Source organism: Panthera onca, chromosome D4, assembly GCF_046562875.1.
Source record: "Panthera onca isolate mPanOnc1 chromosome D4, mPanOnc1 haplotype 2, whole genome shotgun sequence".
Taxonomy (NCBI): domain Eukaryota; kingdom Metazoa; phylum Chordata; class Mammalia; order Carnivora; family Felidae; genus Panthera; species Panthera onca.
This window is the reverse complement of record NC_138351.1, coordinates 7363909-7384771: the sequence shown is the minus strand read 5'-3', so window position 1 is coordinate 7384771 and position 20863 is coordinate 7363909. Positions and strand designations below refer to the sequence as shown.

General features: G+C 35.1%; 1 protein-coding gene and 1 pseudogene across 6 annotated transcripts in view; both read left to right on the top strand.

Moving 5' to 3' along the window:
* JAK2 (Janus kinase 2) overlaps positions 1 to 20863 on the top strand; it is a 120817-nt gene that overhangs the window by 78871 nt on the left and 21083 nt on the right. For 5 of the 6 annotated variants that reach the window (XM_078436068.2, XM_060610194.3, XM_060610195.3 and 2 more), the window contains 10 exons: positions 1596 to 1707; positions 4660 to 4846; positions 5484 to 5611; positions 8023 to 8157; positions 9484 to 9571; positions 12894 to 13021; positions 13768 to 13906; positions 15617 to 15768; positions 15924 to 16074; positions 16908 to 17041. In XM_078436068.2, coding sequence (XP_078292194.1) covers positions 1596 to 1707; positions 4660 to 4846; positions 5484 to 5611; positions 8023 to 8157; positions 9484 to 9571; positions 12894 to 13021; positions 13768 to 13906; positions 15617 to 15768; positions 15924 to 16074; positions 16908 to 17041 — 1354 coding nt within the window. The remainder of the gene's footprint in view (positions 1 to 1595; positions 1708 to 4659; positions 4847 to 5483; positions 5612 to 8022; positions 8158 to 9483; positions 9572 to 12893; positions 13022 to 13767; positions 13907 to 15616; positions 15769 to 15923; positions 16075 to 16907; positions 17042 to 20863) is intronic. The other variant, XM_081790859.1, reaches the window with a different exon arrangement.
* On the top strand, positions 17080 to 17213 carry LOC144614199 (U2 spliceosomal RNA; annotated as a pseudogene).

Genomic DNA, 20863 nt, shown 5'->3' with positions numbered 1-20863 from the left:
TAATAATTAGAATCATTTAGGATGTCACTTGCTTTCTGTATCGAAGCCTATAAGACTTAAATTGAGATTAAATTTAAATTTAATTAATTAATTAATTTAAGCCTATAAGGCTTAAATTGAGCCTGGTGTTTAGCTGCCTAGGTGTGTTTAAGTAACTCTTGAGTGTTAATTTTTTTTAAAAAAAATCATCCAATTTATATTTCATTAATTTTGAAATACTGCAGAGGAACCACAGTGCAAAATTTAGTAATCATTATTTTTTGATAATCCGGCTCCTCTTACTGAAAACTTGTGTTCACAAGATGTGTTGTGATGTCCCTGTTTCGAAGATGAGTGAGTGGTGTGCAGTGCTTTGTGCAGGGATGAAAGTGACAGCGCTCTGTTTCTGTGCTGTTCAATACAGTAGTCGCTAGCTACTTGTGGCCAGTTAGCGTTCACGACGTGGCTAGTGCAACTGAGGGACTGGGTTTTGAAACTGAATGTAGTTTTAATAACTTTGTACCTAAACAGTGCCCTGTGGCTGCTAGTTCCATATGGATCCACACAGGGACAGACCCTGACTGTAGTACTGGATAAAGCCAAGTGTCCCGCACAGCATCTGTTTAGCCCGAGTTTTAGTTATCGCTCAGCCTGTTATGTACTTTCGGATTGGTACCAGGCTTGAAAGACTTGTAAAGAAGAAAGAGTCTGGAAGTGTCTTGACCTTAACCTGCCCTTAATTAAATATTTGCAAAAAACGTATCTGGACTGATGTTTAAGACTTGTTTCTGTCTATACCTCTAATCTGTTTAATAGTAAGTATGGTTGTTATGAAAAAGTTGCACTACTTGAACATTCTATAACTTACGTATTTAGTATTTAAAAACTCCTACCATTCATTCATTCATTCTTCATCCATCCATTCAAGCATTCTTTCATTTATTTATAGAACATTTGCTGGGTGCCTAATATGTGCCACTGGTTTGTGTATGAGAAATACAGTGATGAATGAAACAGATTTTTCCTGCTTTCATATAGATGACCTTTTAACTTTTCTTTCAAGATGTCCAGCTTCAATAAAACATATAGTAAAATTTGAAAATCAGTAATCTTTGTCACTTGCCATAGGTCTTCTTTTTAATACTTTGGTATTAAATACTAAAATAAGGCATATAAATTTTTATACTAGTAATTGCGATGGTAGCAAAGACATAAGTGTTTTATGATATATTGTTTGCATAGTTAAATGAAGTTTTCTGGGAGTGAACGTGGTTTTTAAAGAAACTAAATTTTTAATTATAAGACAGAAAATTCAAATGAACAAAATGTTCTTAGTGATTTTCTGTATCTTACTATACCTTTTATTTGTGTTTAAAACCCTTGAATTGATTTGAACTTATCGCAAAATAGCTTTGAAATAGTTAAAAATTGATTTGAACTTATCGCAAAAAGTACTGTAATACTTTTCCTTATAAGGTAATTGATAAGCATATAAAATAGAGGAGACTTATAAAAAGTCTGAGACTTTTAGATTTGACTTTTGATCTCTTAGATTACATTTTGGTCTTAGTGTCATGGGACTTGCTATATTATTCAAATTACTTCTTTACCTTTAGAATGGATTTTGCCATCAGTAAACTGAAGAAAGCAGGTAATCAGACTGGACTCTATGTACTTCGATGCAGTCCTAAGGACTTTAATAAATATTTTCTGACTTTTGCTGTCGAGGTTAGTATTTCACAATAAATGGTAACTTTTTTTTAAAATTTCATTTCCCATCCCACTCCCCTCCTCTGGCAAAGGTAACGTCTTTATTTAGCCTGTATAATTTCCCCCTCATGTTTATCTACAATTTTTTCTTTTTTTTAATACTCAGAATGACAGCTCTGGATATGATAACTAGAATAATAATGCTTAGTTAAGCTCAGAGATTCTGTATCAATAAACAAGATGTGGGGGCGCCTGGGTGGCTCAGTCGGTTAAGCATCCATTTCTTGATTTTGGCCTCAGGTCATGATCTCACAGTTGGTGAGATGGGCCCTGCGTCAGGCTCTGTGCTGGCAGTGAGGAGACTGCTTGGGATTCTCTCTCTCTCTTTCTCTGATCTTCCCCAACTCATGCTCTCACTCTCTCTCTCAAAATAAATGAATAAACTTAAAAAAAATAAGATATAATTCCTAGGATTTATATAAAATTATTTATAATGTCTTTTCATTTGGTATTTATTTCTTTTTTTTAAACGTTTATTTATTTATTTTTGAGAGAGAGAGAGCACAAGTGAGAGAGGGGTAGAGAGAGAGGGAGACACAGAATCCAAAGCAGGCTCTAGGCTCTGAGCTGTCAGCACAGAGCTTGACGGGGGGGTTCAAACCCACGAACCACGAATCATGACCTGAGCCACCCAGTTGCCCCTGAAATTTATTTTATTTTTTGACATTTGGATGTTACTAGCATGTCGAATTTGACCAAGTCTCTTCAAGTCTCTTTTTGCAAAAATGGAGATCTTTACCAAAGCACAGAACCAAATGAATCAGAAGCAAATTTTCCTTTTATGGTAATTGGTTATAGAATTAGAATGAAATAGGTCAATAACAAATAAACATAATTTGTTTAACTAGTGGTTTTCCAGTATTAAGAATAATGATCTACCATGTATATGTTTTAAGGATAAAACTTCAATGAAACCACACTGTTAATACAGGCAATTTTGAATCTCATCTAACATTGTTTACTACCCCAAATATCTAAAAAGATACTCTTACTTATAAGGCAGTTTCATGGTATAAATCTTTTTTTTCTTTTTCCCTTTTTTTTGTTTTTTAATTAAAATTTTTTTTTCTTTTTTAATATGAAATTTATTGTCAAATTGGTTTTCATACAACACGCAGTACTCATCCCAGCAGGTGCCTTCCTCATGCCCATCACCCACTTTCCCCTCCCTCCCACTCCCCCATTAACCCTCCCTTTAAAAAAAAAATTTTTTTTAATGTTTATTCATTTTTAAGACAGAGTGTGAGTGTGGTGGGGTGGGGGGCAGACAGAGAGAGAGAGAGAGAGAGAGAGACAGAATCTGAAGCAGGCTCCAGGCTTTGAGCCATAGCCTAGAGCCCAATGCGGGGCTCAGTCTCAAGCTGTGAGATCATGACCTGAGTGCAAGTCGGATGCTTAACCGACTGAGCCACTCAGGCGCCCCTCATAGTATAAATCTTGAGAAACTTTATAGCAGCTTCCAAAATTTTCTTACTTACAAAAGTATACAAAGTAATGTTTTGGTTATTCAATTATTTTAATTTTTATAAAATTCAGTCACTTTATATTTAGCATATAGAGTAGATTAATTGTCCATAAGTATATAAGGTGGGTTACTTGATAAGTTTAGCATTTAATATTACTAATAATCTATCCTAATTTCATTGTATCTTTTTACTGTAATATATAGCAGTCCAACATATTTAACCATCAATTCAAAATGTATTTTTTTTATGTTTACTTTATTTGCTCAACCTAATATGAGGGCTGTATACTAGAGAGTGTATGGCATAACCCTGCTTTAAGAAATGTATCTTTTGGGAAAACAAAAATAGGAAGATATACCAAAGAAGTACTAAATTGAGCATTGTAATTAGTCAGTATAGACAAACATAGACAATAACAAAAAAGGGTTGCAATTAAGGAAGAGCTTTTGGAGTAGGAAAGATTTGGGGTATTTTGTCAGTTTCATTTCATAAGTGGTTTTAAGGAGGTTGAATATGCTAATAAGTAGCTCAAAAAATAGGTGAATAAAGAAGTTCATAGTATAGCACATAAAACAAACACTGAAAAACTGAAAATATTAAAATCACCAGGAGAGTTAATTATGCAAATACAGTAGTGGTACAGTGAACGGGCAATCATCTTTGCGTATGAAATGGGGTCAGGGTTGTTAGGGAGTACCTCACAGAAAAGATGATACTTGACCCTAGTGTTAAGAAATGTCTAGGGGCGCCTGAGTGGCTCAGTCAGTTAAGCGTCTGACTTCAGCTCAGGTCATGATCTCACGGTTCATGAGTTCGAGCCTCGCGTCCTGCTCTGGGCTGACAGGTCAGAGCCTGGAGCCTGTTTCAGACTCTGTGTCTCCCTCTGTCTGCCCGTCCGCTGCTTACACTCTGTCTCTCGCATTGTCTCAAGAATAAAAATTAAATAAAAAAGAAGTGTCTAAAAGTCCATTGCTCAGAAGGAGAGGATGTATATTCATACGTAGAGAACAGCATGACATTTGCTTGAAATTTTTAAAGTCGCTTAATACAGCTAGAACAGGTTATATGTTGGCTCCGGTAGAAGGTGAGGTTGGAGGGAGAGGGTGAAGCCTGCTCTTGGAAGTCCTTATTTATAAGTTACTTTTAGATTTTGTCTTGTAAATGATGGGAAGTTTTTAAGGATGGTATTATAATTATCATTGCTTTCTTACTTGCTTTTTAAGAAAATCAACTGTTGAGCCATTATGTAAGGTTTGTATTATCATCAGATACCTTTTTGAGGAACCAGGCACTTCTCTCACCCTATACCAGTACTGTGTTAGGATTCACAGTTCATATGTCTAAATGTTCTGTTGGTTGTTTCTGTGATAACATTTTTGTCGCAATAATTACTGTGGCAACCATTGTGATTTTTCCCTCTGTCTTTGTAATTAAACTTATTTAGCGAGATAATGTCATCGAATATAAGCATTGTTTGATTACAAAAAATGAGAATGGAGAATACAACCTCAGCGGGACCAAGAAGAACTTCAGTAATCTTAAAGATCTTTTGAATTGCTACCAGATGGAAACTGTTCGCTCCGACAGTATAATTTTCCAGTTTACTAAATGCTGCCCCCCAAAGTTGAAAGGTAAAATAATTTTCTAGTTAGTATTAAAATACTGGTCATGGATTGTGTATATGGTAAAAGGCATCTTCAGTGTATCGATTACAAAAGAAATATGAGAGAAGCAGCTCCAAACACAAATTAATTTTGTCTTGTTCTCTTGTATAAGGATCCTCAGATAGGATTATTCAGTTTAAGTCTATATGTCACTTGAAGTTCCATAATGCTGAAATGACATTTAAGAAATGACAATCACTTGGTATAAAATCACTTACTGAAAGACTCCTCTGCCAAATCTCGTATGTTGTTCTAAGTAAAAACTTTCATACTCTTTTAGAATTTTAATTTCTATACTTTTAAAATAACGATAGTAAGATTATAAATCCCTTGAAATAAGAGGTTTATTAAAAATTGTTATTAAAATTCCTGAAAAATTATGTTAATTAAGGAAATCATTACAGTTTTGAATGTTTGAAATAACTGGTTAAAATGCATCAAAGCCCAATGAATAAATTCCTAAAATAAATTTCTCTTTGTTGGAGAAATGAACAAGTTGTGTTTCTTATGTATAGAACACATTTTATTTTACCCCTTTGGAGCAGTTTATATCCTCAGTGTGTTTGGTTATATATATTTTTTTCATTTTTTTTTTTTTAAACAGATAAATCAAATCTTCTAGTCTTTAGAACCAATGGCGTTTCTGATGTACCAACATCACCAACATTACAGAGGCATAATAATGTGAACCAAATGGTGTTTCACAAAATCAGAAATGAAGATTTGATATTTGTAAGTCATTAGATGCTAATTATTGTCCTTTTTGTCCTTGTAAAACAACGGTTTTCTTGATTTCCTATCCCACATTATATTCATGTGACATTTGGAACTATCCTATTATAACCTATATTATCAAAATTTTATCTCAGTTTAAATATTTTTATTTCTTGTGAAAATGTGATACCAAACTTGAGTTAGAAATGAGCAAGGGGCATCTGGGCATCAGTTATTTAAGTGTCCACTCCCCTCCCATTCTTTCATGCCCATTCATTTTTTGAGAGAGAGAGAGAGAGACAGACAGAGACAGAGAGACAGAGTGCAAGCAAGAGAGGGGCAGTTGAGAGGTGGAGACACAGAATCTGAAGCAGGCTCTAGGCTTCGAGCCATCAGCACAGAGCCCACACGGAGCTTGAACCCGTGAACTGTGAGACCATGACCTGAGCCAAAGTTGGATACCCAGCTGACTGAGCCACCAGGCACTGCAAGTGTCCAGTTCTTGATTTTGGCTCAGGTCGTGATCCATGGGTACATGGGATTGAGCCCCACATCAGGCTCTGCACTGACAGCACAGAGCTGGCTTGAGATTCTCTCTCTTCCTCTCTCTCTCTCTCTCTCTGCCCCTCCCCTGCTATGCTCTCTCTCTCTAAAAATAAATGAACTTAAAAAAATTAAAAATATTTCTTTTTAAATCTTAAATTAAAACTTAAAAATCCTCTTCTACAAAAGACCTATGTCTTAATTCTTAAGTTCTCAAGAAAGTAAGGGAAATGCATGGAGTTAAAAATAAAGAAGGAACTGAAAACAAAGTGTGCATAAGAGCTGATGTTTGGGCTGCAGGATGATGTTGGGGGTTGGGATTTGTTTCATTAAACAAGGGAATTAAGATCACAAGCAACACAAAGAAGGCACAAGCCTTATAAGGCCTCCACAAGACCAGGAGTTAAAAGTGAGACCATCTCAGAATAAAACCAGGACCCTCAAATAAATACATCCCCAGTAAAACAACATGGATTATGAAAAATTCATCCACTAGGAAAAGAAGAGGAAAAGGAGTGTTGTCTGCTTTTGTTGGGTTCTTAGAGAAAAAAAGTCTCTCCTGAGAATTTGTAACTATAAGCTTTCCAGTTTCGATTTCTTTACACCATCTGCATAGTCTGAGAAACCCTAAGCCAATACATTAAAATAAAAGTGTTACCCTGTGATGCTTGGAAGAAGCAAATACAAAATCTTTTTGGAAGAACATACTCTTACCCTAGGCCACCCAGAATCCCCACAAAGAAAATAAACATGAGCTTTTAATCAAAAATTGTAAAACATTCAAGGAAATAATTCAGAATTAGGCAAGAGTCAGCAGACCAACAAACATCTACATTAGACCTTTTAAGAACTTCATATAACAGACTTTTCAGATTGAGGTTATAAAATATATATGTATGTTTAAAGACACAAATGGGGTGGAAAACATGGGGAAAAAACCAAGACATTATCAAAAAGACCAGAACAATTTGGAGAAAGGAAAATATAGAAGTGAAAAATATGCTCATTGACGTTAAAACAAAATAAGGAGCAGATTATCCATTGTTGAAGGGAGAATTAGTGAATTGCAAAATCTGAAAAATTTTCAGGTGCAGCAGATAGGGAGAAAGAAATGGAAATTATGAAAGAGATTAAGGGACACAGAGAGTGGAATGAGGAAGAATAACTGATGTCTGAGTTCCGTAAGGATACAATAGATGGAATTATACAGAATTATAAAGACTTGAATCTTCCTGTAAATAACAGCAAGCAGAGACTTGCTACGTGACCTAACGTTACAAAACTAGTAACAGTAGAGCTTCAGTTTGAACACCGACAGCCCAACTTCAGGGTGCAGTCTTTCAACAACTGTTTTGTAAGGATAAGCAAGAAACACTAGTGATAGCAGTAATAACTAACGCTTATCAAGTCCATGTGGTATGGACTGTACTAAGTGCTTTCATGTATTTATTAATTTATTGTTCATAACAAGAATATGCAAAATTGATTATCCCCATTCCTGAGATAAGGAAACCAGGATACCTGCAGCACAGAGACCAAACAGCCGCAAAAGGTCATGCAACTAGGAGTTCCACACTCTGCCTCCACAGATCAGGCTGTACTGCCTTTCACTATTATGAAAGGCAAACAAGAATATTCGTATGTAAATAAATGTAGGTAAACACTGACACTATGAAAAAGTGATAGTTATAACTAATTCAGGGGGTTTAAGAACATGGTGGAACCAAAATGCACTTTATTCATTAATCCCTATGTTCTTTTATTACAAAGTACAGTTAATATTTGCTTATGGATTTTTAAAAACCCTTTGTCATTAAACATATTTCCTAATTCCTATATTTTCTTCATCTTTGCTGATTCTTATTTTTCCTTTTTTTCTTTTAAAGAATGAAAGCCTTGGGCAAGGCACTTTTACAAAAATTTTTAAAGGTGTAAGAAGAGAAGTAGGAGACTATGGTCAACTGCATGAAACAGAAGTTCTTTTAAAAGTTCTGGATAAAGCACACAGAAACTATTCAGAGGTGTGTATATTCTTTGTATAGCTCATGTAGTTCATGACATTTAAACATATGCAATCATATGGATACAGCACATTCATGCATGCAGCTTTTCAAAACTGTAATTTTTAAAAGTATACATATCAAGGACCTTTCTGAGGATGCTTTCTGGGGGTGGGGGTGTAGAGAATTATAGGATTTTTAAAATAATAACTTATTTCGGGGCGCCTGGGTGGCTCAGTCGGTTAAGCGTCCGACTTCGGCTCAGGTCATGATCTCACAGTCCGTGAGTTCAAGCCCCGCGTCGGGCTCTGTGCTGACAGCTCAGAGCCTGGAGCCTGCTTCACATCCTGTGTCTCCCTCTCTCTCTGCCCCTTCCCTGCTCATGCTCTGTCTCTGTCTCAAAAATAAATAAACATTAAAAAAAATTAAAAAAAAAATAATAACTTATTTCTAAACTAATTACTCATAATATTGTATTATGGGTATTACTACATTTCTGCATATATTAAGCCAGTGGCTTTCAAACTTGGTTCTCCAGAGCTTTATGGGTTTCTACAGATTTCTTCCATGGTTTAATCTATTTTTAAAAAAATTTTTGAAAGGCACTGTCCTAAAGAATGCTTCATGTGAAATGCGGATGCCTCTGGGCATGATCTGGAGATGCTAGCCAGCAGAAACCTGCTTGTCAGTTGTCAGGGTCCTTTACATAGCAAAGCATCACCAAACATGACATAATAAACATTTGTGGTGAGTAACATGTCTTAAATGATGTTAGCGGAAGGTGACGTGAAGCATACAAGTGAAAGTTTTTCTAACCCAGGATACCACAGTGTTGGTGGTTGTGATCCTTCACAACTGTATCCAGAAGGGCTAGTCAGAGGTTAGTTGAGTTAGAGTGATATTAATAACATGCCTGACATAGTTGTCATGATATTTTATCTGCACAGTGATCAGTCTTAATTCTTTGAGAAGTTTTTTGAAGCTCTCGTCCATTTACTTAGTGTCTCTGGCGTCTGCCTCTGTTCTCTCCTCCAGGTGCTGTGGGTCTAAGGCTGCTGATCTTGTATCATTCATATTGCCCTGTGCCACTATTGCTCTCTTTCGCTGATATTTTCTTATTCCAGGCTTTCTCAGGGGCTTTCTCTGAATGAACTCTAGCATCGAGGTTGATAGAAGTGTCAAGTCCATCTAAGGGAACCACAGCGCATTAGCCTTGTCTGTGTCCTGAGAATAAGGAAAAAGTGCATTTCTCTTATGACAGACGGGATCTCTCTGACCTATGAACATTTTTAGACACAAACAATAATTCTTTTGTATTTTTTGTATGTTTTTTTTTCTTTTCCTTAGTCTTTCTTTGAAGCAGCAAGCATGATGAGCCAGCTTTCTCACAAGCACCTGGTTTTAAATTATGGAGTATGTGTCTGTGGAGAGGAAAGTAAGTAAAACTACAGGCTTCCTTATGTTCATATCATGTCTTTCTCAGAGCATCTATTGTGTATATAGAAAATTCAATTTCAGGATCGTAATTAAGTATCAGTATAAACCATGTTGAAAGGAATTAAATATTGTTGAAACCAAAAACATCGTAAACTGTTCAGCAATGTCTTCTAAAAAAGGAAATGAATGAGTGAAATTAAAATGCAGAAAACAGTTAATATGCCTTATGTCAAAATGTCCAAACAGCAGAGTCTTCGAGTAAACATGTCTTATAATCTTTTCTGTTAACCATACCAATACAGATTGTGGCTGGTTCAATATGTCATTGGAATAACTGGCCATTTTAGCACAAATTTATTTGGAATTACATAAAAAACATAAACTATAGGTTGAATTTGTAGTGGAACTGACTGAAATGATTGGATGTTGATATTTGATATATTCTATGGCCAAATTTAGACTGTTCATAAAAACCAAGTTTACATTCAGAAAATTACATAATTCTCTGTTTTCTATTAGTAATGTGGAGTAAATATGCATCCATGCTTATATAACATGTCTTCATATTTTTGAAAATCGATTGTCTTTTCAAAGACAGTGATTTTCAAATCTGTTCTGTGGAGGTATTTAGGTACCTCAGGGGGTTGATGAAGTGAGAGTAAACCTAAATGCAATAATGAGACTACTGCTCACTTATTCCTGACTAGAGTGGTTCTGAATTTCTCTCTTTTTTTAATGATGTTTCTCATAATTTTTCATTAAGGGGGATGAAAGAATACATTTCTTTAAAAAGTCGGACAACAGTGTTTCAGAGCATGTAATTCCAGTTCTTATGCTTGCTTGTATATTTCACTGATCCTGTGAAACACTTTTTTCACATTTAAAAATACCTGAAATTGGGATGTGTGATATAATCAATGATAAGTCATTATTTAATTGGCAATTTTTTTCTTTTACGACACAGAAAACAATGGAACTTATGACAGTCAGTTGGTATCTGTGAAACATAGTAGGTTTTTAGTGCCACATAAAATAGTTTCATTAAGCTTTGTTCATTGTAACTCTTAGATATTTATTCTTTTTTTTCATTTCCTTCTCTTTTTGACACTTGCTGTGACATAAATTTACCTGTGGTCAGTTCTTAATTATCAGTATATGGATTGTGTTTTCTAAATTAACTATGGGTAGCAAAACAGTCATTAAATTTGTCTTAGTTACCCAGCAAGGTCCAAAACTGATGTATACCAAGTGAGAACTAAGTAATTGTAATATTAGATCAGGCAGAATCACAATTTGAGGTAAGACCTACAGTACGCATTTTAAAACAAATAATGTGAAGCATAGACCTGTATGTAGCATAGGCCCCGAATTGCTCACTAGGCCATGAGCTAACATGGATTACAGTGTGAAAGTCTGTCAGAATTTCTTTAAAGATATGTATCACGATGCCATGTTGAAATTTTTTGCTTGAATTTTTTTGGTTTTTATTTTACCTTAATTTTCCTTTTTTATGATTAAAAAGATGAAGTCCTTTTTTTCTCATTTATAGAACTTACTGTTTATGCTTAAGAAACAATAAAATAATCTCAATAAATTTATATTTGAAATTGAGAACCTGAGCTTATTATATTACAAATTAGTACTAGATGACTGTAAATAAATCCTAAACCCAGTTTAATTATTAAATAACATGTCTTAATGTAGAAATAGTCTTGGCTTTGGGGAACTTGGTCAATACTGACAGGGCTGGAAATTTTTATATGTCTTAAAGGCAGTCAGGAGTTTTTTAGAAGCAAACCCTTGTTTTTCTGGCAAAATATATCATAATACTATTTTAAAAATATACTTTTAAAGATAAAGCCATGCAAAACAAATTTTTGCTTTTTTGCAGCATAAATTAAAAGGATGAATGGAGTTCAAACTCACATTCTCCTTAATGCCTGTAATAGAATAGACATTGCTATAAATTTTTAATTTTTTTTTTTTTTCAACGTTTTTCATTTATTTTTTGGGACAGAGAGAGACAGAGCATGAACGGGGGAGGGTCAGAGAGAGAGGGAGACACAGAATCGGAAACAGGCTCCAGGCTCCGAGCCATCAGCCCAGAGCCCGACGCAGGGCTCGAACTCACGGACCGCGAGATCGTGACCTGGCTGAAGTCGGACGCTTAACCGACTGCGCCACCCAGGCGCCCCTATAAATTTTTATGTGTAGAAGAAGAATTTCAGGAAGTTTTGATGTCTAAATACAGTAGTCCCTTCTTATCTGCAGGATATTGTTCCAAGACCCCCAGTGGATGCCTGAAACTGAGGACAGTAGCCAACCCTATATACACTATGTTTTTTTCGTATACATACATGCATATAATAAAGTTTAATTTATAAATTAGGCACAGTAAGAGATAACAATAATAACAGAACAGTAATAACAATATACTGTAATAAAGGTTTATGTGAATGTGATTTCTCATATTTTATACTAACCCTTCTTCTTGTGATGATGTGAGATGATGAAATATGTATATGATGAGATGGAACGAGGTGAGTGACGTAGGCATTGTGACATAGCATTAGGCTACTGCCTTCTGACAGAAAGTCGGAAGGAGGATCATCTGCTTCTGAACCTGTTGACCATGGGTGCTGCAGCTGTGGAAAGCAAAACCACAGATAAGCTGGGGACACTGGGGCACTTTGGTGGCTCAGTAGGTTAAGTGTCTGACTCTTGGCTTCAGCTCAGGTTATGATCTCACGGTTTCTTAAGTTCAGCCCCACGTGAGGCTCTGGACTGGCAGCCCGGAGCCTACTTGGAGTGTTCTCTCTCTCTCTCTCTCTCTCTCTCTCTCTCTCTGTCTCTCACTCCCTCTCACACTGGCACTATCTCAGAATAAATAAATAAACTTAAAAAAAAAAAAAAACAAAACTGGGGATGCTACTGTAGTATCAGGCAAGAGAAGTTAACTCTGAGAAACTTTCATTTGTTTAAAAAAAGCAGCCATAATTCAGTACTAATACATGGAGGTATGCTGGAGTAGTTACATATGTATATTAACATTATAAGAAAAGTACATAACATATATATTATAAATTATATGTATACGTAATTGTTTAGATACCTATGTCTTGCTTTTGTGAATAAACTAAAACCCAAAAATACAATGGTATATCGTTGTTAAGTTTTCTTTAAATTAGTAGATTTTGCATAATTTAATCTCTTTACCTATAATACTCATATATTATAAATATATTTTATGAAATTTTAAAATTACATGTATTTTTATTGTATTTGTACTTGAGCCTTATTGTTTGTATATTTTAATGCAGATATTCTGGTTCAGGAGTTTGTAAAATTTGGATCATTAGATACATACCTGAAAAAGAATAAAAATTCTATAAGTATATTATGGAAACTTGAAGTGGCTAAACAGTTGGCATGGGCCATGCATTTTCTAGTAAGTAATAAGTGTAATTTTTTATCAAAAACATTCTGTCTTCCGAAGCAATGTAGAAAGGATCTTGACCCAGGAATAAGAAAGAAATCTGTGAATGAACGTTGAGTCATTTAAAAGAATCTATTAGTTGGTGAAAGAGATTATTTTAGGCATATATTTATTTATGTAAAATCATTTCTGAAAGAGTTTTGTCATCCTATCTCTTAAAAGCGCTGGTAGACAATCTGTAGTTTGTGTCAGTTGGGTTTAGAGAATTTAATAAAAAATTACGCAGAAACACGTTCTGCCAGCTACGGATAGCAGAAAATCCCTGCAGAAAATACCTTGTTATAGGTCTGCGGACAACCGGCCCTTATGTGTGGTGAGAAAGCAGCACTGCCAGAGGAGCAGAATACCAGAGGGGCCGCCGGTGATCGGACCCCTCAGAGTGCACCCGTGTCCTGCCGCTGAACAGGAACAGTACTCATTACTGTTTAAAATCGCAGCTTTGGCAAATGAAGTGGAACTGAGTAATTTTAAGATCTTTGTTTCATCATGGGTGCAGATTGGTGTGTCATTTGAAAAGTAAAACAAAAAGCACAGTGCTGCCGTAAAACTTTCTTTTATGTCAAAGCACGCTTCCAAATTAATGTTTATTAGTTAATACTGCCCTATTTTGTTCGTTTAAATCCATTTTGGGACTTTGGATATACTAAGTGTTCAAATATTTGTGGATTGATATTTGAATGTGCATTTAACTTTGACAGGAAGAAAAAGCCCTTATTCATGGGAATGTGTGTGCCAAAAATATTCTGCTTATCAGAGAAGAAGACAGAAAGACAGGAAATCCTCCTTTCATCAAACTTAGTGATCCTGGCATTAGTATTACAGTTTTGCCAAAGGACAGTAAGTTCGACAGGAATCTCATTTAACTTTTTTTTCTTTTTGATTTTTTTTTGTTTGAGTATAGCTGACACACAATGTTACATTAGATTCAGGTGAACGACATAGTGATTCCACGTCTCTATTTGGACAGTGGTACAAAAAGCATGTTGTTAATTTTTTTCTCAAACTCTTTTATTGACATGTTCTTGATTAATAATAAAATTCAACTACCATTTTTAGCAATCCAAATTAAGTTATAGTTACATCCCAGTCTCCATTTTTCCTTTCTTATATGCATGTTATCATGGACTGTAAAATGATTTTTTAAACAGTTTTAATCCCTGCTTGTATGGAAGTTCAGATTTTATCCATTTTTTAATGTGAAATTTTCTGATATATTCTTTGAGACACAAATAAATTATCTAAATTTTTCTTTCCTTCAGTCACTAAATAAAATTTTGAGAAGACCTATTACCTACTTTGAGATCTTATTTAGTTTAATTATTCAGCTAATTCTGACTTTTTAAAACTTGAAAAAAAAATCTTTTGTGTCTGTTAGCTTTCTATTTTAACAAAGTAAAAATTTCAGTCACATGGTTGAAAGGAATTTTCTTGGTACAAATAATGTTGTAACTGTATTTCATTATCTTAGCTAGTTTCTCTAATTGAATGTACTAGATGTAGACTGTCAATTGATCAACATTTGTGCCTTGATGTATCCTATTTGAGCCAACAGTATTGAAACTTGATAGCTTCTCTGACAGTAAAGACAGACAATAAGGCGGAAAATGTTATAGGATCTTAGAACCTATATTAAGGGAAATTTCATTCTTTGGAATGGAAATTAAGGAGAAAATTTCTTCATACGGTGAAAGAGAAAGGAACCTGTATTCTTTAATCTCTTCATTAGCAAAAATATTCATATTGCTTTACCAAAATATACTGAAAGATGCAGCAGATTATCCTTCATTCTTCTATATCATTTTATTTACTTTTCTATTTATCCATACCAGATTACCAGAAGGTGGATTTAAAAGTGCTGTCTCCTTCCTTGGATGACGGTTTTCTGATGAGGTCAAAAAAGACCCTAGCACCTTTACTTGTGAAATTCCATGATCTTAGCAGAGACTACCTGTCTCAATTCCGTATTCAGAATATCTTGGGATAATTAAGTAATTCATCTGTCTGTTGGTCCTTGTATTTTCGTGTACAAGTTGGAATTGCCACTGCTCCTGAATCATTAGCTCAGAATGATGTTAACGTTACCTTTACTATTTACGCATTGTAAAGAAATACAAAAATCAAAAGGCAATTTAGGACAAGTGTTACGGGAAAAAAATTTTATCGAATGCACAACTCCTAGGAAGGGTAGAGAGAGTTAGACACGAGTTGAAACACTATGGCTCAATGAAAGGAAGTTTAGTTGATCCACAGTTTGTTGTCTAAGATTCTAATTCTCTCCATGCTGCTAACAAATTTTGTGACTTTAGGCAAATTATTCAGTTCTTATGGGTCTCAGTGTTGTCATTGTTAAAGCTGAGATAATGAATTAGATGCCCTCAAAGGTCCCTTGTGGCTCGTAAATGTGTACATTTGCTTGTGTGGTGCACACAACTCACAGCCACGCAAAAAAGACCAGATTATCCAAATCAGTTTGAAATTATTTGCATATTAAAGAATCATTTACTTGTGGGAACTATTTAACCATACTTCATTGCTATCATTTCAAAGTTCTTCAGGAGAGAATACCATGGGTACCACCTGAATGCATTGAAAATCCTAAAAATCTAAACTTGGCAACAGACAAATGGAGTTTTGGTACCACTTTGTGGGAAATCTGCAGTGGAGGAGACAAGCCTCTGAGTGCTTTGGATTCTCAAAGAGTGAGTTTATATCCACTGTGAAGTTGGACTTACTTTGTGACCCTTGATTTTCTTTCCTATGATTTGATACTTTTTAAAAGCCTATCTTATGTTTAAAAAAAAAAAAAGCTTGATTATCACATTATACAATTTCTCATCTGGTTCTTTCATTATAGAAGCTCCAGTTTTATGAAGATAGGCACCAGCTTCCTGCACCAAAGTGGACAGAATTAGCAAATCTTATTAATAATTGTATGGATTATGAACCAGATTTTAGACCTTCTTTCAGAGCCATCATACGAGACCTTAATAGTTTGTTTACTCCAGGTATGTATTGATGGAATAGTCTTACTGCTTTTCCGGGTCCCCTTTCTATCTTCATAGGTTTTAACAAATCTTTACCAATTTTGTAATCCCTTACAAGAAGTTCCTCGATATCTTTTTTTTTTTTTTTTTTTGGTCTTAATTTTAATTCCAGTTAGTTAACATACAGTGTTATGTTAGTTTCAAGTGTACAATATAGTGAACATTGATGCCTTTTAGACTTAGTCTCTTATGTTCATATGACTTTTCCTACTTCGTACATATTCTAGTTTTCTTGATTCAGCAGTCTCTCCATTTTTAACAGAGGCCTCTTCAATAACCCGGTTTTACTTTACCAATTAATGAATGTATATTGTATAAGTTTATTTGGCTTATTTGACTTTTTAAAAGCAATTTTTCTTTTTTTTTTTTTAGCTATATTTTATAGTTGAGTGGTTTTCTAAACATGAAGTAGGTTTGTTTTTATTTGCCCGCTCCGCCTTTAAAATATGTAGCTAAATGTACATATATCTGACCCATAGGTATTTCCTGTTCCAGTACTACTTACCATTCTCACCGCAGAAGTCAAAATAATATAATCTTACTTAAAAATACTACTAAAACTGCCTGTTTTTAGCAAGTAATTTTCCTTTGCAAAAGTGTTTTTTGAAAGCCTGTTAGGTTATGGGTAATAAAGACTTTGTTAATATAGTTTAAACTATTAGAGTTGTCCTGTATTAATTTGTATTTAGTGTTTCTAGATCGTTCTGATTATTTTGGTTAGCTTGTATACATACCTTTTAACCCAGACGATGTAATCTGCCAGCCCACAGTACTCATGTACTTTCTCTTTCCAGATTACGAGCTATTAACAGAAAATGACATGTTGCCAAATAGGATAGGCACCCTCGGGTTTTCTGGAGCTTTTGAAGACCGAGACCCGACACAGTTTGAAGAGAGACACTTGAAATTTCTACAGCAGCTTGGCAAGGTGAGGTGTCAGAGTTTTTTTACATAGCTAACGTATGTATCGCTTCTCGGCCTTTTGGCTAAGATCAAGTGTAAAGGGTTAACGTATAATCATAGAACATTTTATTCGGAAAATAAAGGCTTTAAAGATTCTCTAATTTTCACTTTCTGCAAAATTTTAGGAAGTATCTATAGAAAAAAGGCTTAGTCATCACATGTTGGAGAAACGCCGTGTTCAATAAATAGCTCCTTTTACTGAAGAACCTCTCAGAACTTTACATGTAGTATGCATTGAACATCTTTAAGAGGATGATAATTAGTATTTCCCCTATTGATTTGACCGTGGGAGTCTTTCTTGGTAGAGGCACTTCAGTTATGCAGTAGAGAAAGGAATAACTAAGTAAGCCTTTCTACCTATCTCCTTTTCTAGTCGTATCAGGAAGAAATAATCTGTCTGACTGGACCATGTTCGTTAGCAAGACAGTCTTCTATCTGCTAAAAGTCACACAGTCATACATAGCCTACATATTTTAAGTAAGACCAGGAAAAGCTTAGTTCTTTACAGGTCCAATTAAAGTGGTAAGCTCTCTTTCTTCCCCTAAGCTTGTTAGTGTAGAGCTCTGTACCATGTGGCTTACAAATTGGAAATAGAAGATGTGGGTATTTGGGGTGTATTAGTTATCTGTTTCTGTGTGACAGATTACCCTAAAACTAACAGAGGAAAACAACAAACATTTATTTTCACCCTAGTTTAGGAATTAGAAATTTGGGAGCGACTGGGTGGTTCCAGCTCCCGGTCTCTCCCAAGACTGCAATCAAGTTGTCACCCAGGCCTTGCATTCTCATCTGAAGGCTTGACAAGGGCACGATCTACTTCCAGGCTCGCTCACATGGTTATTGACAGGCTCAGAATATCTGCCTCCAAGCTCACTTATGTGAGCCTTTCTGCAGGGCTGCCTCACAGCATGGCAGCTGAGAGCAGACACCCAAGGTGGAAGTCATGGTCTTTTTATAACCTAATCTCAGGGATGGCATCTCATCACTTTTGCCGTATTCTGTTCATTTTAAACGAGTTGACAAATTCCGCCTACAGTCAAGGGCAAGGGATTGTAGAAGAGCATGAATGTCATAGGTGGAGAACATTGGAAGAGAACTTAAAGGCTGCCAACCGCACTGGGCATCTTGGCCACACCTCTGTGTTGACAGCATCGATTTCTTGGTAGTATGCAGTGTGTCCAAACTTAATAAACCTTTCGTCATCCACTCCTCCAATTCCCCACTCCTAAAATTTATCTGTGGACAGTTCAGAAAGCGTTGTCCAGAAGAGTTTGGGAAACGGTGCTTTAGACTTAGTTAACCTCTTCATTTCACAGTGAGAAAAATTAAGGTCCAAAGAAGTTAAGTAACTTGTCTGTGGTCAAACAACTACGTAGTAGTTGTGAGATCAGAACCTTTCCCTATTTCTATTTACATGTTATTTCTGCTATCTCACGCATATATTTGATTTTGTTTGAGTATGCTTCAGTTTTATTGTCGTCTTCTATTTTGTCTTTTTGGGGCAAATCATATACTGTGAAGACATAAAGAAAATAATTATTTTATTCTCACCAGGGATTACATTGGAAACAATAAATTGCTTATGGAAAAGGCAGAAAGTATTGTAATATGACTTACATATTTATTACTTACATGTTTGTGGTTGAGTACATCTTGATTTATTGTTAGTTATATGCAAATATTTTCATGACCAGACGTATTAGTCATTAGATTAGTAACATGGTCACTAGTCACAAAATCATGAAAACCTTGAAATTATTTTTTCTCTGTTGTTCTGAACAAGCCACTTAATTTCTTTCATCCATAGATCCCAGCTTTTAATGTGAATTATTTTATCTCCCAGAGATTGTTTTTTGGTAGACTGTACAGAAAGTTTTGGAAAATAAAATGCAACTTACTTGAAGTAAAGGGAACAATGTGTAGTGAAATTTTATTATCTTCAGTTGATGTGGGTATTTTTAATAAGCTTCTTAATACTTATACTTCTGTATTTTCCCAGGTGTCAATATGAACGTGAATATACGAACATTTGTATGATAATAAGGGCATTTTCTAGGAAAACAATGTTTCAAATTCCAAAATCCACTGTAGATTCCTTCACTTTAGGAGTCAGAAATTTTTAAGCCAGTGCATGAAAATCTAAAGGGTAATCTAGGAACCAGACATCATTGGGAGGGTCTGCGTTACTTCTAGTTGTTAGTTTTTTTCCTGAAATGATGTGGGTTTTTTTTTTTTTAATGTTTATTTTTATTTTTGAGAGAGAGAGAGAGAGAGGGAGAGAGAGAGAGAATGAATCTGAAGCAGGCTCCAGGCTCTGAGCCGTCAGCACAGAGCCTGACACGGGGCTCGAACTCACAAACTGGGAGATTATGACCTGCCCTGAAGTCGGACACTTAACCTACTGAGCCACCCTGGTGCCCCTCATGTGGCTTTAATATACAAATATTTGAGTTCTTACTAAGTTCCAGGTGCCCGACTGGTCACTATGGATATAGGATGTAGCCATTGCCTTGGTAGTTTATAGCTTAGCTGGAGGAGGTGGATTGCAACTAACAGTGTGATAAGTACATTCACTATTTAAATTAAATTTCATACTGATCACAACTTCTAAAATTTTCATAATGTGTGAATTGGTACAAGTGTCAACATTGTAATTCATGTATATTTATGAACTATTCAAATATTACTTGAGATATCACATAGTTTTCTAATTAAAGATTGCTTTTTCATGTAAAATTCTATTAATATGGCCCTTACATAATTTTGGTTATTAGTTGTAAGAGTTTTTAAAAAATAGGATACAACACTATGTTGTTATTCAGTACTTGATTGGAATTTGTTTAAAATTACCCAGAAAAGTGGTGCCTGGGTGGCTCAGTCAGTTCAACAGCTGACTTCGGCTCAGGTCATGATCTCGTGGTTCGTGGATTCAAGCCCCATGTCAGGCTCTGTGCTGACAGCCCAGGGCCTGGAGCCTGCTTCAGATTCTGTGTCTCCCTTTCTCTCTTCCCCTCCCCAACTCGTGCTCTCTCTCTCTCTCTCTCTCTCTCTCTCTCAAAAATAAACATTAAAAAAATAAAATAAAATAAAATTACCCAATAAATATTTCTAAGTCAAACAGTTCTGCAGTGAATTGTAGTATACTTACCTATACAAGAATATTATAAAATTATTTTCAGGATTATTATCTGACATTATTGGGGTATGTTTTGTTTTTTATACAATTCCTTATTATTCATAATTACCCTAAAGTCTCATTAATTTAAGCATAATTCATTCAATATTTGCATTAATTCAAATTCAGCTAGATTTAAGTATGTATGTAAATTATGTTATTAAAATGTACTTTTATAAAAGAACACTTAGGCCTATAAATGTGATGCATCTACATATATTCATAGATGGGAGTTACTTAAAAAAAGTTTAAGTTAATATAACAAGCCTACATTAGTTCAGTAATTACCTATGATTTACTATCCGCCTATTCAGACTATACTCTTTTATTTAAATTTCTGATTTCTTGCATTATTTTCTAAAAGTAATAGATACTTGAACTTCCTTAAAAAATCATTATAGTGTTTCCCTCCTCATTTACCTTATTATATAATCCAAACTGTGTATTTCTCCTTTATTTATTTATTCCTTATTAAATATTGATGTGCTTTCTCATAGCTGGCGGTTGAGACTGATTTAGGGGTAGAAATGAATTAGGAAGTATACACTGGGAGGTAATGGAGCAGTATTCTAACAGCCACACCTCCCCTTAAGCTTTCAACCATTTTTGGAA